General features: G+C 41.8%; 1 protein-coding gene across 1 annotated transcript in view; it reads right to left on the bottom strand.

The window, feature by feature from the left end:
- Positions 1-9,761: 9,761 nt before the first annotated feature.
- Positions 9,762-19,237, bottom strand: part of prex2 (phosphatidylinositol-3,4,5-trisphosphate-dependent Rac exchange factor 2) — a 415,983-nt gene continuing 406,507 nt past the window's right edge. The window contains exon 40 of the mRNA XM_080194118.1: positions 9,762-10,459. Coding sequence (XP_080050244.1) covers positions 10,417-10,459 — 43 coding nt within the window. The 3' untranslated portion in view covers positions 9,762-10,416. The remainder of the gene's footprint in view (positions 10,460-19,237) is intronic.

Below are 19,237 nucleotides of genomic sequence, written 5' to 3' on the forward strand. Positions count from 1 at the left end.
AGAGGGATCTAGGTGTATGTTTACATAGATCCCTGAAAGTTGGGAATCAAGTAGATAGGGTTGTTAAGAAGGCATACGGTGTCTTGGCGTTTATTGGTAGGGGGATTGAATTTAGGAGTCACAGCGTCATGTTGCAACTGTACACAACTCTGGTGCGGCCGCACTTGGAGTACTGTGTGCAGTTCTGGTCCCCACATTACAGGAAGGATGTGGAGGCTTTGGAGAGGGTGCAGAGGAGGTTTACCAGGATGTTGCCTGGTATGGAGGGGAGGTCCTATGAGGAGAGACTGAGGGATTTGGGGTTGTTTTTGCTGGAAAGAAGGCGGCTAAGAGGGGATCTTATTGAAACATATAAGATGATTAGAGGTTTAGATAGGGTGGACAGTGATAGCCTTTTTTCTCGGATGGAGAAAGCTAGCACAAGGGGGCATGGCTTTAAATTAAGGGGGGGTAGTTATAGGACGGATGTCAGGGGTAGGTTCTTTACCCAGAGGGTGGTGAGGGATTGGAATGCCCTGCCTGCTGTGGTTGTAAATGCGCCTAGTTTGGGGGCGTTTAAGAGATCCGTGGATAGGTTTATGGACAAAAAGGGATTGGTTTAGGTTAGTGGGTCATTGTTTTTTAACTGGTCGGCGCAACATCGTGGGCCGAAGGGCCTGTTCTGCGCTGTAATGTTCTATGTTCTATGTTCTAAGTTATAATGAGGCACATGCCACTAGCTGACCATTGGTGGAGCACATCACAGGTATCTTAAAGATGTGATTCCGATACCCGGACAGAACTTGTGGAGAACCTCAATACAATCTACAGAGAGTCTCATGGATCAGAGTGTTTTGCTATGTGCTGTACAACTTGGCAGAGCAAAAGGGGAAAGACTTGCCAGATTATGAGATAGAGGAGCTACCATTTTCTCCAATGAGAAAAACCTTGAAGGAGATGAGGGTGTTGAGTTTGAGGAAGCTGAGGCTACAGGGGGTGAGGCCATAGCACGGGCCTGAGAAGGCAGGTGGCCTTCATTGCCGCCAGATTCCACTAAGAGAATGACAAGTTGCAGGAATATCATCTTAAACAAGTGCCCAGCATCATTAGTCAACAGGAACACCAGCATTGCTATATCTCTCAATTCAACCATGCACTTCAACATGAGAATGAATAATTGCACATCAGAATCATATTGCCCTGGTCCTTTGAAGGATGATGAAGCCTGAGTTGCATGTGTCCTTGCTGAGATGAGGTACTAATAGGCGGAGGGAGTCCTGACATCAGACATTAGAAGGTGCTGCCTCTTCAAGAGTTTCTCTAGCATTCCAGTCACAATGGCACCCCAAAAGAGGCAGGAGCTGTTGTGATCCTCAGTGGACTTGGAGCTGTTGCTTTCACGACTCCTCTAGGAGATCCATCTGAAGCAACGGAAAACACACTCTGTATAACATTGATGGTGAATTAGATCATTCTCACTCAGGTCAGGGCAGCCGCTGACATTCTACTGCTGTGAATCTGTTGTGCATTCTTCCAAAATGCACTGACATCTGACACTCATTTTGGGATGGGCCACATTTATCCTCACCATAATAAGATGTGGACCACCTCGCTATGTCGATGTCAAACATTTCTCTGCCAGAAATTAAAATGCCTCCTTCAAATTGACATTGTGCTTTTGTGGCTAACCCTGGCCTTGACTAGTCCAAAATGCTCATACACCACAAAGCCCTGAATGGAATTCTCCATTGCTAATAAAGAGCACACCTCAGCTTCTGCACATCTCACTCCAACCCATTGCTCCCCGCCACATGGTCTCAAGCAGAGTTTCTCAAAATTTTCTGGACACAGAACCCTTTTGAACTCCCAAGAGCATAGAGCAAATCCTGTTCTTATTATGTTGATGATACATGTCTTTTTGTGAAATCGGTACGAAAAAGAAAACTGCGTAGAAGTCTTTTTGAACTGTATGTTTGCATTTATCATTAAATGTTATTTTATTCAATAAAGCACTTATGTCTGACCCCACTATCCTCCTCTCCCGTAGCATTTTCTCCATTGGCCCTCTTCCCCTTTGGCCCTCTCCACTTCTGATTCACCTCTGGTGCACCACTGCCCACTCTGCTTTCTGCCGCCCGCCAACCGCTGTGCCTTTGCTCTGCCGCTGCCTTCACTCCATCAATAGGCCTTTACTCCACCATATCCAACACAGAGTGAAAACCGCCTCTAATTGGACAAGCTGCAAGGACAGTTTTTTTCAAATTTTCAGCTGTTGCTCCCATTGAACCCTCTGGAAGTCTCCCACAGAACCTGAGGGTATTCCAGTTTGGGAAAACAGGTCTAAAGCAATGGTGTTTGTTTCCAGAGCATATTTAAAGGTTGTATTACCCTTCAGAAATCATCATTTGGGATTAGCATCAGTGACCTGAGCTAAAGTGAAGGGACACACAGTACTGCATCCCTATTTTGTGATAAGAACCTTGTCCCCACAGTAAACACTACTACAGATGAGAGATGGGTTGTTGTAGGTAAAATAATACGTCTGAGACTGTTAGTGAGTCAAAGTACAGTAGCTTTTACTTCAAAACCCTGGCGTTTATTCCAGAGCTTTGGGAGAACTGGTTCCTTACAATGGCCTACCAGACTTCTCATACAACACAAACACAAGTGGGCATTTATACATTATGAGCTCCAGCAGTAATCACAACTCACATTTCCAATTCCTGCCAGACTCCCAGGTTTTCCTTCCCTGGTTACAACTTAGCTTCATAGTTGAGCATAGATTACTGTCCAACTGGCAGCTGCAGTCATGATACAGGCTTAATCCGGTCACAATTCAAAACTCTTCTGCAGCAGTACCGGCATCCCTGTCTTTGAAGTTACTTGTGTGATCACGGCTGTCCCAACAGGACTCTTCCTGTTAAAAGCCCGTATCACGATCTGCCATCAGCAGCTGTCAAAAGCCGGTATCGTAAACTACCATCTGTGTAATGATGTCCAACTAACACAAATAGGTAACATTTGCAAGGTCTACAAAATAACAGCCACGTTAGACTATCTGTCTTTATAAAAATGAGAGTTAAAGCATGTAACACATGAACAAATACCTTATGTTATTGCCAGGAGCAGTATCAGCTTGAGAAGATCAGTCACAATGAAAGGTGATGGTTGTAACATATTCTAGGTACAAAATCTATTAACCCTTTCCCTTCTTCAGGTACAAAATACATTCACCCTTTCCCTACTTCATGGGTAAAAGTTGGACATTTGTGTGCTAGGACAAAGGTGTGACTGAGCTTCATCACTTCAACATGGCAAGTTTCTCCCACTTTAGTACACTCAAAGCCAAACGTGCAGTTGGCTGATGGAAGTGCACACAAGCTCTGAGTATGAGTGCATAGCATGAAAACCCTGCAGGGAGAACATGGAGTTGCACAATGTATGAGCCATTCCCATGTATGAACACATCTCTCCTTGAAATTACACTTTCACCTTTCAAAAATGCAGCTGAACTAGGAGAATACCTCTGTTTCAATCTTACACAGCCAAGAATACACATGACATGCAAAGCACCTGAACCACACTAACATTAAGATCGAGAATGATCCGTGTTTTCCACATGTGCATAATTAATGAGGAAGGAAGTGAACAATACCCTGAAAAAACTTGCCACTGCAGCCCACAGGAAAAACACAATTCTTCAAGTCCAGTCCTGCACTTAGTGCAATGCTGGGAAATCCCACACATAATGTTCAACATCTGATGCATTCCCACAATTGGACAAAACTTATTAGACAATCCTAATTGTGCTAAGAATTACTGCAACAACCAAGTTAACATTATTAGTTGGCTTGCAGTGTGGCTCACTTACACATGCTAAAAACTACTCTCACACAGCCCTGTCCTTTACAAATAGAAAGAACATGTCCATCCATTGCACCTTTATTAACTAACTAAAAGCTACGGGGCATCCATTCCTTGGTTCATTCCCCATTGCAAAGTCTTGACCAATCAGAGTTGACTTGCCTGGTTTGAATTTAAGCAACTGCTTAGCGTTTACCTTTCCCTGGTACATTCTCCATGACAACACTTCTACCCAATCAGCAGTCTCTCCTCATGCAGTATAAATCATTGCCCTCATTGAGATTTGGTATGCTCTCAGTTCTGTCTTGATAATGCAAGATGAAAAGCTTTGAAAACATGATTCATTTTTCAGCAATATTCAAGTTCTCTCGCACTAATGAAGATTTCAGATAATAATCCAATTCCAGTTAGGTTCAACTCATGGCTGCATGCAGCCCATCAGGGTTTTGTTTAGTGACATATTGTTTAGTGAGTAAAAGCAGAGTTTGTGAGCAGAGCAGGGAAAATATAAGTGTATGAGAAAGAGCGAGAATGAGAGCGGAGTATTTGGTTGGTGAGAATTTCATTAGTTTTCCTCATATATCTTTAAATACTTTTACAAGTTATTGATAACTGTAAGGTTTTTTTCAAATAAAGTTTTAGTAACAGTAATGGTAAAGGTTATCGGAAGTGGTAGGTTTTACTAACAAAAATAAAAAAATAAATAAATATGACTAAATAAAAATAAACTGAACAGCTAAAGCACATAATTAAGAAAAATATCACTTCTAATTGTAGCTGGTATTAGCTTTGGCATATGTAATATATATATAAAGTAAAAGTTTCTTTTTTTAATTTGAAGTTGATGACAGTTCTTTCAATATATGAATAATTTAGCAGTTTCTGTAACTAATTATGAAATATTTGGTGTGTATTAAATGTATTTAACTTATCTGTGGTGTTGTGGTTAGTGCACATGCTGATTTCAACCTTTCAATTTTGCAGCACGCTCATGGAAATTATGTAAGTCTGAAATTTGATTGATAAAGTGGCAAGCATAAGGCAGCTCTCGGTTTACCTGAGACTTTCAGGTGAGTGCAATAAAACTTACCTGCCATAGTGCTGCACTGCTCCTGATGCACTGTCCACTACTCTGCTGGGACAGACTGGTTCTTGTCCTCCATCTCCATGCCCAGCTACTCTTCATGGACAGTACCATGCTGATGGATCCATGGACTCTCCTGTGTCACCGTCTTGAAGGCTTGTACTCGTTAGAGTTTAGAAGAATGAGGGGAGATCTCATTGAGACGTATAAGATGATGAATGGGATGGATAGGATAGAGGTGGAGAGACTCTTCCCGCTCAAAAAAGACAGTAGGACTAGGGGGCACAGCCTCAAGATAAAAGGGGGGCGGTTTAGAACGGAGTTGAGGAGGAACTTCTTCACTCAAAGGGTGGTGAATTTCTGGAATTCTCTGCCCGTTGAAGTGGTGGAGGCTGCCTCGCTAAATATTTTTAAGACGCGGGTTGATGGGTTTTTGATAAGAGAGGGGATTAAGGGTTATGGGGAGAAAGCGGGAAAGTGGAACTGAGCAGCAACAGATCAGCCATGATCTTATTGAATGGCGGGGCAGGCTCGAAGGGCTAGATGGCCTACTCCTGCTCCTATTTCTTATGTTCTTATGTTCTATCAGTGCTAATGCCTGGGGTTGGGGAGTACAGGCATTACTTCCCACCCACCCCCCCCAGTGCCACATGCCAGTGTCCATCTGGGCATCACTGTATTATGGTACTCATGCAGCCTACAAAGGTCTGAAGTTTGAGCAAGGGTGGGGTGTGAGCTGATACCAAGACAAGGGGGGAATTGTGGAAGGAGATCTGTGCAAGGCAGGGTGGGAGAAAGGTAAACTGTGAGGTGCAATGTGGAAGAAGGACTTTGGAAGAAAGGGCTAGGGGAAGACAGAGGGCTCACATTGACAGGCAGAAGGGTAAGGAAGTAGATGAAGAGGACAAACAATGGAAGGCAGAGGAAAGACTGAGGGGAACGAAGTTGGACAAGGCAGCCTGACATGCAGATACCAGTGGGGTTAATGGATAGCACATGTATTACTGGAAGGGATGCACAAAGACTGCATATTATGGGGTGAATGCCTGAGAGTGGCACATTCACATAAGCACTAAGCATACTGGAGCTTGCAATGCTTTGTGAAAGTTAGTGTTGGTCATAGTCCTCTTCGGAAATGGGAACTATGTCAAGGTTCCCGTTTTAGTTCAGGTGCTGCCAGACAGGAATCATAGCATGCACTTCTGCTGAGAAATGGAAAGCAGCCAGATGACAGGCAGTCCAGTAGCTATTGGAACTCAGTCTTAAGTCAGAGATAGGAGACAGTGCAGCAGGCATGGAGCTGGAGCAATCATTGGAAGCATGGTGTATCATGGGAGGGACAAAATGACATCAAAGAAACCACATCAGCTTACACTTGCACATCTGACTATATATGCAGGACAAACAGAAGCTTACAGCAGATTATCTTTCTTCTTATTAGGAGATAGAGCACAGTAGAGAAAGGCTAACAAATTAAATTAGCATTAAAATGTTTTGAAAAATGAATTACACTCTCTGAATAAACAAACATCAAGCTTACCTCTACTTATGGGATTACACTTTCTCTTAGTTGGATGGGAACCATAAATCTCACCAACAACAATCAAATACTTAAGGGTCAAGGTTAAACTTCATATGCCTTCAGAAAAACATGATCATGTGACATGTAATGAATCACAAAATATCACATCAGATCACTCACTGATGCACGAAGGAAGGCATTGTTTATTTATGAAAACACCAACCTTCTACATATTAAAGAGCATCTCAATGGAACATAAGATGGTGGTCTAACACATTATTACAAAAAGTTAAAGAATTTTGGGAATGAATGGGAGTGGGATTGAACCAGCTGGTTCATGAACAAAAATATCACCAATGCAAACTTGTTGAGCCAAACTACTCATTTCAGTTCTGTAACATTTAATGATTTGGAAATTGGCAAGCAATGAGTTTGACTGGAGATAAGAATGTATTACCAGATTGTCTGTCCATGTGTTTGTGCACATTTATGTTTACATAAGTGAGCACTTGCAGGTGGTAGTGGTTTCCCAGTTTTCCACCCATCTGGAAACAAAGTTAGTCATTCTAAATCAGCGCTATGCCTGGGGACTTTTAATATGATTGTCTATTTCATCACATAAAGGAAACCTAACATCTGTTGAAAAAAAACAAAGTACCAAAACGTCACATCAAAATCAGAGAGTAAATAGTTTGAGCCAATGGTTAAGAAACATACAAGTATCAGAGTCACAGAGGCTTACAGCATGGAAACAGGCCCTTCAGTCCAACTTGTCCATGCCACCCTTTTTTTTAAACCCCTAAGCCAGTCCCAATTGCCTGCATTTGGCCCATATCCCTGTATACCCATCTTACGCATGTAACTAATGCATCTAAACACTTTTTAAAATTGTAACCGCCTCTACAACTACCTCTGACAGCTTGTTCCAGAACCACCCTGTGTGTGAAAACATTGCCCCTCTGGACCCTTTTGTATCTCTCCCAACTCACCTTAAACCAATGCCCTCTAGTTTTAGATTCTACCTTTGGGAAAAGATTCTGACTATCTAGCTGATCTATGCCCCTCATTATTTTATAGACCTCTATAAGATCGCCCCTCTGCCTCCTACACTCCAGAGTAAAAATGTCCCAGTCTATCCAGCCTCTCCATATAACTCAAACCATCAAGTTGCCGTAGCATCCTAATAAATCTTTTCTGCACACTTTCTAGTTTAATAATATCCTTCCTATAATAGGGTGACCAGGAAGGTAACTATAAGCTTAACTTCTGTAGTAGGGAAAATGCTTGAATCTATCATCAAGGAAGAAATAGTGAGATATCTGGATATAAACTGTCCCATTGATATGATACAGCTTGGGTTCATAAAGAGCAGCTCATGTTTGACAAATTTGGTGGAGTTCTTTGAGAACATTGTATGTGCAGTGGACAATGGGGAATCTGTGGATGTGCTGTATCTGGATTTCCAGATGGCACTTGACAAGATGCCGCACCAAAGACTGCTAGATAAGATAAAGGCACGCAGTGTTACGGATAATGTATTAGCATGGACAGAATATTGGTTAACTAACAGAAAGCAAAGGGTGGGAGTAAATGGGTGTTTTTCTGTTTACGATTTGCATAGGTGCTTTGGAGCTGGGGACCAAGTGTAGTGTGTCAAAATTCCCAGATGACACTAAGTTGGGTGGAAGAGTAAAGTGTGCAGAGGATGCTGAAAGTCTGCAAAGGAATATAGATAATCTAAGTGAGTGGGAGAGGCTCTGGCAGTTGGAGTACAATGTTTTGTAAATGTGAAGTCGTCCATTTTGGTTGGAATAACAGCAAAGTGGACTATTATTTAAATGGTAAAAAATTGCAACATGCTGCTGTGCAGAGGGACTTGGATGTCCTTGTGCAGGAATCTCAAGGACTTGGTTTGCAGGTGCAGAGGGTAATTAAGAAGGCAAATGGAATTTTGTCCTTCATTGCTAGAAGGATGGAGTTTAAAAACAGCAAGTTAATGTTGCAGCTGTATAAGGTGCTGGTGAGGCCACACCTGGAGTACTGTGTACAGTTTTGGTCTCCTTACTTGAGAAAGGATATACTGGCACTGGAGGGGGTGCAGAGGAGATTCACTAGGTTGATTCTGGAGTTGAGAGGGTTGGCTTATGAGGAGAGAATGAGTAGACTGGGGCTATACTCATCAGAATTCAGAAGAATGAGAGGAGAGCTAAGATTATGAAGGAAATAGATAAGATAGAAGCAGGGAAGTTGTTTCCATTGGAACTAGGGGGCATAGCCTCAAAATAAGGGGAAACAGATTTAGGACTGAGTTGAGGAGGAACTTCTTCACACAAAGAATTGTGAATCTGTGGAATTCCCTGCCCAGTGAAGCAGTAGAGGCTACCTCATTAAATGTTTTTAAGACAAGGATAGATAAATTTTTGAACAGTAAAGGAATTAAGAGTTATGGTGAGCGGGCAGGCAAATATAACTGAGTCCACAAAAAGATCAGCCATGATCTTACTGAATGGCAGAGCAGGCTCGAGGGGCTGGATGGTCTATTTCTGCTCCTAGTTTTTATGATTATGTATATTTTTTATGACTAGAAGAGCTTGATGCCAAATTTAAACACACAAGTTATAAATTTTAAAAAAAGAACTGATAGGATAGAATCCCTACTATGCAGAAGGAAGCCATTCAGCCCATCGAGCCAGCACTGACAACAATCCCACCCACGCCCCATCCGCGTAATCCCATGTATTTACTCTGCTAATCCCCCTGATACTAAGGATTAATTTAGCATTGTCAATCAACCTAACCTTCACATCTTTGGGCTGTGGGAGGAAACCGGAGCACCCAGTGGAAACCTATGCAGACACCAGGAGAATGCACAAACTCCACACAAATAGTCATCCAAGGTCAGAATTGAACCTGGGTCCCTGGTGCTATGAGGCAGCACTGCTAACCACTGTGCCCCCGTGCCACTACTGAGAAAATGTTAGCCAATATTTTTGTTAATTATACAAATGTAAATGTTTTTCAATCTCATCTAATGAAAAGGCACAATGAAAATTTTAATTGTATATGTTCACTTACTTAAATTTAATTATAGATGTGTATAAAAGGATGTCAAATTTTTGTGTTTAATATCCTGCAAAAATATAATTGTATTATGTTCTCCTTTTGTCTTATGCCTAGTTACAGATACTCTTTCATCTCCCCTCTTTAATATCACATGATATAATTACTACCGTGAAGTACATTTCACACACAAGGGAAGACAACAATAGGTCAGTGATCTTTTATTACATTAAAGACAACTTTATAGCACATATAAAATAAAATATGATGGGGAATGCATAGAAGGTTATTACTCAAATACAGTTTTTATGTGGCAAAATTAAACTGTGTTGTGCTATATAAAATATTATCTGAACACCTTGGTTATATTACAGTTTTGTCACATACACTTAATGTGAAACTGCTTAGGGCAACATCTGACTGTGGTATACATCTGTAAATGTGTTTATGCCTGACAAAAGACAACTACAATGTAGGATATCATCTTAAATACTGAGCAGTTCAAATTTACAAAATAGTATCAACAAATTATACTTTAATAATATCAGAGATAAGGATTAAAGAATTGTAACGGTTCAAGTTAATATAGCTTCGTAAATTGATAGTTAAAATATTATGTTTATAAATTTACAGTAAGCACTTTCATTTTAATTTTATAGTTTAGCCAAGAAGTTCACTGAACAGTAAACCTAATTTGAGTCTATTCAGCATAACAAAGAAAAGTTATTCCAGTTGAATGAGTGGTCAAGGTTTATCTTGGTATAGTTTGTAAAGGCAAGCACATCATTTTAACAGCACTTTCAACAACTTGTATGCAAACCAAGATCATTCTGTTATCCGGATCAGAAATGCCCTTTTGAAGAGTCTATATCTAGGTCAGCCTAGGTTAAGTACGAGGCAGGAATCTTCATGCATCTCCATCAGGGGGCGGTTGACATAGCTTGTACAATCTAGTAGAAACAAATAGCAGGTTTTACAGAATGAAAGGGCTAAATGCATCTTTGATTGTGGGATTTATTGAGCATTCACAAAAAAAAATTAAAATTAAGTAAACAGTAACTATGCAATGAAAGATTTAGCAACAATAACTATTTCACAGTGTACTTTACTGCCTTTTATGAGTTGTTTTGCTGGCCGTGGAGATACAAAATATTAGGGAACATTGGTTTTGTATGAATGTTATTGTAGAAAAGCAACTTGCCTGAGCAATGAAAATAAGTTAACTCATGAAAAATAAATAAACTTTTTATTATTTTTCACAACATGAAATCAGATTTTCCACTGCCATTATTCTCATCAAGTTCCTTGACCTTCTTTATAGCACAGTGAATTACATAGAGTTGATTAGGAACTATGCCTGGGATTTTGTGCAGCTTTTTGCATTAGGCATAAATGGCAATGAGGATGCAAAACATTGCAAGAGCCCCAAAACAGGATTTACGGCGGCAGGATTTCCCAGAACAATTGTCCCCGCCCCACCACCAATGATGACCTGGATAGTCATGATGTAAAGATGCCAGCATTGGACTGGGGTAAACATTGTAAGAAGTCTCACAACACCAGGTTAAAGTCCAACAGGTTTATTTGATAGTAAACCCACTAGCTTTCAGGTTTGCCCCTTTGTCAGGTGAGTGGAGAGTTCTGGTCACCAGAACTCTAAAAGCTAGTGGGTTTCCTATCAAATAAACCTGTTGGACTTTAACCTGGTGATGTGATACTTCTTACTGTGTTGACCTGGATAATATCAGGGTAATGTTGCACATTAGGTCTCTTCTCTCCTGATCTAGGCTCCTCCTTGGTTATGTGTGCTCCTGAAGTTCAATATCACCAGAGGCAGATGTATAATTCTCGTAAGGGTCTAGCTGCTGGATCACATGCAGAAATCAGAGATTCACAATGATTCGGTTGAGTGATGGTTGCTCAGAGTATTGTGGGAGACATCTTCATTACCAAGGAGAAATTGGCATGACTGTTATGTCCTGTCACTGTGAGGGGGGGACACTAACCAATGTGCTGGTAGCCTTACAGAGAGCAGATGGAGGAGGCTCTGGAGTGAGTATCCAGCATTGCTGTGGAACATTAACACAGTTGTCCCAGCAGCCGTAGAGGAAGCAATTGAATGAGACCAGGGATCCATAGAGAGGTTGCAATAAGTGAGATTTATTTCATTTACGTAAGTGGTTGCTATTTGCAGGTGCCTGACACCCAGTGCAACTCGACCGTCTTAGCTGCTGCATTTTGGTGTGTCCTCAGGATCCACACCAGAGATGGAGATGTCCTTCTCTCTGCCACTCCCTGTTGTCTGTGATGAGCTTGGCACGTGTACTCTGGATGGTGAGACCTAGAAGGCCCCAGCCTTGGCCTGATTCAGTCACAGGAAGAGGTGAGTTGAATGAGTTGGAGGCTCTCTGAGTCACCTAGGTTGATGTCCTCCAGGCTGTGCCTCAGTTTCTCTTCTTCCCTTTGGGTTCTGATGGGCCCTTGGCTTCTTCCTTGGAATATAGGGGCAGCTGGAGTGAGGTTGACAAGGTGCCGCCCCCCCACCCCCCGCCCCCACCACCAGCCTCTGGTATTGGCACTCATGATGCTTACAAGTGCCTGCACCATGGAGTGTACATTCTGCACCACAGAGTTCATATCTTCTACCAGTGCAGAACAAAACTCTTGCACCAAGGTCGCCACTGCAGCTGCCAGCCTTGAGATGTTGACCTGGCTGCCTCAGAGTGTTGGCACAATCCCTTCAGACAGAAGGCATTTAGACTTCTCCATTCAATCCAGGCAATGTAGCTGACATCTGTTCCTGATGTTCCTCAAGTTGCCTTTGGAGCTCCAGCTGACCAAGTCCAAAAACATATCTTCTGACTGGACTTCTGCGGATTCCTGGCTCCAGCAGTCTTCCGAGCATGGCTCCCTGGAGCACCCTGCCTGTGCTTTCTGTGAATCATAGAGTGAGGTCCTATAAGTTTGTGATCCCAAGACCTTCTAACAAGTATCACTGAGGTATGTATCTCTACACTGGTGGAGGGTGTGGGTGAAAGCTGTGATGCCTCTTCAATCTTATCATCTGAGAATTCAACTTTGCTGGTCCCTGGGGTGGACTCCTGTGCCTGGCTGGTGGAGCCACTGCACTCCTTCCCTGATCTGCCTGTAAGAATGAGGAGCTGTCATTAGTGCACGGCAGAACTATAAGGATAGAAGAGATAGGACTCACGTAAGTTTGGGGCGCTGGATGATCGCGTTCTGGGTCCTCAATATATTTTTTGACACCCACCTTTCCCTTGACACAGGAGAGGTCATCTTCCTCCTCGGCGAATTGAAGGTTTCTCTCCTCAAACTGAGAAAGGACTTTAAACTTGGGCAACCCTCTGCCAATCTGGGATATTTCTATTTTTTTAATGTGCCAGCCTGTCATGCATGAAAACAGCTAGAGAGAGTGCATGCAACCCACATGCCAGGACAATGGTAAAGATGCCTGGCTTGTTTGGCTGGTAAGCTGGAGCAGCAGGGTGATGAGCCACAGGGCATGTGTTTGGGAGAGGGAGTTGTAATGTGCCTTGAGCAGGCAGTCAATGAGATTCCTGTAATGTGTGGTGCATTTCTGAGCATGTGAGTCGAGAGTGATGAGAGGAGTGACGAGCCCTAGCAGAGGGGAGGACATCATTCATTCTCTTCCTGGATGGCTGTCCTCTGCTGCAGGGAGCTGATGCTTAGCAGCACAGTCACCTTGTGGAGTTGGCAACCTTGCTTGAGGGTTTCCTCCTTGTGCATAAGTACAGGATGTGCTGACAATGTTCCACTGCATCCAGCAGTCTGCTTAGGGATGTCTCTCTGCATCTAGGAATCAGCTTCTTAGAATTATAGAATCCCTACAGTACAGAAGAGGCCATTTGGCCCACTGAGTCTGTACTGACCTCAGTCCCACCCAGGCCCTATTCCTGTAATCCCACACATTTACTCTGTTAACCCCCCTGACACTAGGGTAAATTTAGCATGACCAATCCACCTAACCTGCACAGCTTAGGACTGTGTAAGAAAACCAGAGCACCTGGAGGAAACCCAAGAAAACATGGGGAGAACATGCAAACTCCAAACAGACAGTGACCAGAGACCAGAATTGAACCTGGGCTCCTGGCACTGTGAGGCAGCAGTGCTAACCACTGTGCCACTCTGCCACTCGAGCAGCCTTCTCATTTTTGGACCAAGAAGAAGTGGCTGGGGAACATTGAGGCAACCTTTAAATGGAGCGCCCTGCTTATTGACCTGTTCAGCTGATGGCAGGGTGGCTGAATCAGAGGCCGCCTGCCACTGAGGGTGTGAAACCCATGCAAAAATAATTTTCTTCAAAGTGGCTAAGTGCAGTGCAGTGCGAAAACCCGCCAATGGGCTAATCACCACTTCTCCCACCCAAAACCACATTTTGCCAAAAAAAAAGAAATGGAAACCTAATAGAGAGTAGTAGTCATTCATTTTCCAAAATCTTTTAAAACATTTTCAAATCATGAGCCTTCACCTGAATTAAAATGAAACACTGAGAACAGTAACAGATTCTGAAATGTTAGTGATACATTAAAAAGTGAAGCAAAGAATAGATTGTGTCCATTGATACCCTAAATTATTACTGCAACCGTATGAATCACATCACCTCTCACTGAATCACATCTAATTTAACAAATAACCAGAAGTGATTGGAGCTTTTCATATATTGAAAAGCCTAGTTGAGAATAGTAGGAGAGAAGGCACAGCAAATCAAGAGGTATTCCACCTTAAATTTATAGTGGAAACTGCCAAAGCCTGAGGTTTCTTGAATAGCTGATTCAAAGACTACATTAGATGAAGCTGGTGTTTTTGCAATAATTACTATTATCAGTGTACATTCAATTAGTCTAACCTCAGGGGGATAAAAAGAATCCAAATCAATCCTGAGTGGGAAATTTAGGAATAATGACTGAACACTTGCTTGAAAATAGGAACATAAGAACACAGAAAATAGGAGCTAAATTAGACCATATGGTCCCTTGAGCATGCTCCACCATTCAACACAATCATGGCTGATTTCTGCCTCAAGTCCATTTTTCCTCCTCCTTCTCATATCTCATGATTCCCTGGGTATTAAAAATATGTCCAACTGAAACTTAAATATAATAAATGATGGAACTGAGTGAAGAATGTTCTCCTCATTTCAGTCCTAAATGATTGACTCTTTGTGTTCCAGATACCCCAGCCACAGGACACAACCTATAAGTATCTACCCTGTCAAGCCCTTGCAGAATCATTGACATTTCAATGAGATCACCTCTCATTCTTCTATTCTCTGGAGAGTATAGGTCCAATTTCCTTTCTCTCTCATCTTGGGACAACCCTCTCACCTCAGGAATCAATCTAATGAAACTTCACCCCATGGCCTCTAATGCAAGTATATCCTTCTTTAATTAGAGAGTTCAAAATGCATACCATTCTCCAGATGTGGTCTCACCAAAGCCCTGCATAAGTAAAACAAGATTTTCTTGCTGTTGTAATAATGACTAAATGTCATTGTCTTTTGAATTGCTTACTCCAGAGAGTGCGAGAGGGAAAGAGAGAGGGAGAGAGTATGTGTGTGTGTGTGTGGGTGCATAGTGTGTGTATGCATGCGTAGCATGTGTGTGCGTGCGCAGTATGTGCCTGCGTGCATAGTGCTGTAAGAGAAATGACAAGGCAGAAGAGATAATGATAACCAAAGTGTGATCGGGAGAGTCTGACATACAAACATAAGAATGCATCAGCAAATAAATTTAGATTAGGGAAAAATAAGTGAAAAAAAGACATAATTAAAGGCTCTTTATCTGTATGCACACAGCATTCATAACATGATTGATGAATTAATAGTACAGATGACAATACACGAGTATAAAATGATAGCCATTACAAAGACATGATCATGGCTGGGGCCTGAATGTGCAAGAGTATTTCACATTTCAGAAGGACAGAAACAAAGAAAAAAGATGCAATGGCTCTGTTAATTAAGTACAGCAATGGGAAATGATCTTGGTTCAGAAAAATCAAGAAATAATGACAGCTTGCAAGAAAGGTACTGCAACTATCATGGGGCATTTTAATCATTATAAAGAATAGACAACTGAAATTGACAGAAGTCGATTGTATGAATTCCCAGGCTGTTTTCAGGGCTGTTTTGCTTTATATAATACTTTCTGGAACCAACCAGGGAATCAGCTATTTTAGATCTGGTACATATGTATATGAGACAGGATTAATAAGTGACCTCATAGTATAGTATGTTCTAGATAAGAGTGATGATGAAATGATAACATTTCACGTTCAGTTTGAGGATGTGAGATTTGGGTCTAAAACTGGAGTCTTAAACTGAAATAAAGGAAATTACAAGAGTGTGAAGACAGAGTTGGCTAAAATGGGCTGGCAAAGTAGGCTTAAAAGTGAGACCGTAGAGAGGCTAGGAAATTCAAAGGTATATCCATTTGAGAGATAAAGGGAGGGCACCTATCAAAACAATTCTAAGTCCCGAACAAGCATGAAAATGGGAGAGTTACAGATTCTTTTGTGGGTGAATAAAGAATCCAATTTTATGACACTCTGAGCAAAGAAATGAAGCAATATCTGTTTCCCACCAGTTGTGGGGAGGGAGTGGGGTCTAAGATCACCAGAAAGCTGGCAAATTATGCCAGAAGGCACCATTGCGCATGCAGAGATTTCTTTCTTTTCTGTGTGATAGCACAGAGAGATCTATCAGGCACCCAACCCCACTACTGTTGGTCTTCCTACCCCAACTATCAATGGCCTCTGTGGTTGATGCCGCACCCCCAACTAGCTCTGGCCTCCACGGCCAATCCTGGCCACCCCACCACACGATCCAGTCGATGATCTGTTGCACAGTGCACAGTGTTCTCACAGCTGTCAGTGCCAAAGTTCCAGGCAGGCAGTGCTCAAAGGGGACAGCTCCCTCTGCCCCAACTGCTCAGGGGGCATCAATGGCCTCCAGTCTACCACAACAGGTCCTCATTGATGGAGACCATATGTGATCCTCACCTGTGAGGACTTTCACCAGCGAGGCCACAAAGGCAAGTAAGCTCAGCCAACTGCATCCTGGACTCACTAATAATATTTAAATCAGATGTAAAATTGGGCGTGAACCAATTTCTCACTTATCTTGCGATCTTACCCACTTACCACACTGGTTGATGGGCAGGCGAGACGGTAAGATCACTCGTAAAGACTCTACAAGAAGAATGCAGCATCTGCAGCTAACTAAGGAAGTTAAGGGTGGTATTAAATTGAATAAAAATATATGCAATGTTGTGAAGACATGTGGTAGCCCAAAAATAGGGAAAAATTTAGAAACTATCAAAGGGTGACTAAAAAACTTAAAGGCCAAGATTTTTGGCTCCCATTTGCAGCAGGCATCAATGTGAATGGGAGCTCAGGCCAAAAATTGGTTTCACATTCTCATAAATTGAGGTTATGATTGTGCCACCAATGGCAGACCATGTTTCCTGCCGACATACATTGGGAATATCATTTCAATACATTTGCACATCATTATAATGTTAGCTTTCCGAATCACTGGGCACATCATCGTGCAATTGGATTGACGAGTTTCACAATGATACACAAGTCACGTGCATCCAAAAACCTGCACTTTGCCCATCACTTTGAGGTTAGTTTAGCCTCAGGCTTTGTAGGCAGCACCGCAATACCTTCAGCAAGTTATCACAGAACTTGAGGACAAATGATCTCTGTCATTTGTAGGTCTCCTGGGTTGAAGAGATGCAGGGTTGCCATTTGAATATGACTGCCGGAGTGAGAAAACATTGAGCTCACAGAGGGTGGGCGAATCAGAGGCTGTCTGCCTGCGATCTGGTGTGTTTCCCATGCATGCATAATTAATCCAGATGGAATCAGACGATATGGACGGAAAACCTGCCATTGCAGCTGGTGAATAAAAATGTGTTTTTCATACCTGCCACCACACTTAGTGCAATGGATGGAAAATCCCACATAAAGAGTGAGAATTTGGAGTATGGGCGAAATCTAATACAAAATTTCAAAACAAGCAGTACAAAAATCATTAGAGAATGAATGCTAGTCTAGCACTGAAGCAGCAACTCTGGAAGCATTAGCCCAGGTTTCACTGGGAATTGTTTGCCCCTTAACTAGAGCCAAAAATAGAGACGATTTGACCATACAAGAGTCTGGCATTCATTTTAAGCAGTTTACATTGCTATTCCTTTTTCAGGTGCAGTTAGGTTTAACCACCTGAAAAAGTATGAAATAAATTCTGCTGTGATGCTATATCAGCAGAGAATGGCAAAAGGATTAGTGCATAAAGTGCCCATTTATCACCAGCTGTTTAGGCACTGTACCCAGAAAAATCATCCCTAATATCTTGCAGCCTATTTGATGATTTAGATGAGCTGAGCATTTCCACATTTATTTTGTACCCTGTAACTCTTAATCTAAAACCCAACATGCTATATGCTTTTTTTTGATACCTTTGTCAACATTTCCTCCCCAAATTGAAAAGAAAAACATATCCCAACACCTAAATTTCAATGCTCTGCTGTTTTTTTAAATGTTACCTTTGGATATACATATTCTGTCATCATTCTTCTTCTAAACATAGAATCCCTACAGTGCAGAAGGAGGCTCTGTAGCCTACAGAATCTTCACTGACAATAATTCCACACAGGCCCTATACTTGTAACCCCACATATTTACCCTACTAATCCCCCTGACACTGAGCAGCAAGTTAACATGGCCAATCCACCTAACATCTTTGGACCGTGGAAGGAAACCAGGGCACCCGGAGGAAACCCACACGATACGGGGAGAATATGCAGACACAGAGAGAAGACAATTACCCAAGGCCAGAAGTGAACCCAGGTCTCTGGAGCTGTGAGGGAGCAATGCTAACCACTGTACCACTGTGCCACTCTTCTTAAATTGTATCAACTCATTTTTCTGCCTTACATTTCAATTGACACTGATTTTCCCAATCGACTAATTTGTCTATATCTTCCTGAAGACATTTTTGAAAGACTCTTTAGTTCATTGTGTTGTCTTGTAGTAAGCAGTCTTTGTGTTCAGTCCCAGGTCAAAAAGGGCACTGTGTAGTCTTTTTCAATCTGATTAGCAGCTAGGGAGGGTAAACGAAGCCAGTGCAATTGGACTGCATTTCCCAATAGAGTACATTTTTGCTAATCCATTACTTCATGTCAGACAGGCTGTATTCAAAACTTTATAAGTACATAAAACAAAATAACATCATGTTAATCAGATATGAATAGCTAAAATTTGAGGAAATTAGGTAACGAGTAGTATCGACCGGCCTGACAGATTCAGTGAAGGTCTTTGTTTGGCTAAAATATTCCTGTCCAGAAATTCAGATACCAGCACATAACTATTGTTCAATTTGTTGAGTGAATATTAATGAGTAACAAATCTCAAGTGGCAGATTTTAAACTAATAAGCAGCTTGGAATTTCAATCATTATAGAGATAATGCTGCTGTTATTAATATTGCAACAACAGCATCAGGATATCTTTTTTGTAAAAGAAGAAAATCTCTCTAGCATTTGAAAAACAAAGATAATGTTTAAAGGCAAGAACAGCTAAAGTTTTAAAAATTTGTGCAAAACATGTCACTGTTAAAAATAAATTACAACCTGTATTTTTTTAAATGTACAATCTTCTGTTTAGTTTTAAAAATAGAGAAAC

Source organism: Carcharhinus amblyrhynchos, chromosome 8, assembly GCF_965287045.1.
Source record: "Carcharhinus amblyrhynchos chromosome 8, sCarAmb.v2.hapA, whole genome shotgun sequence".
NCBI lineage: Eukaryota > Metazoa > Chordata > Chondrichthyes > Carcharhiniformes > Carcharhinidae > Carcharhinus > Carcharhinus amblyrhynchos.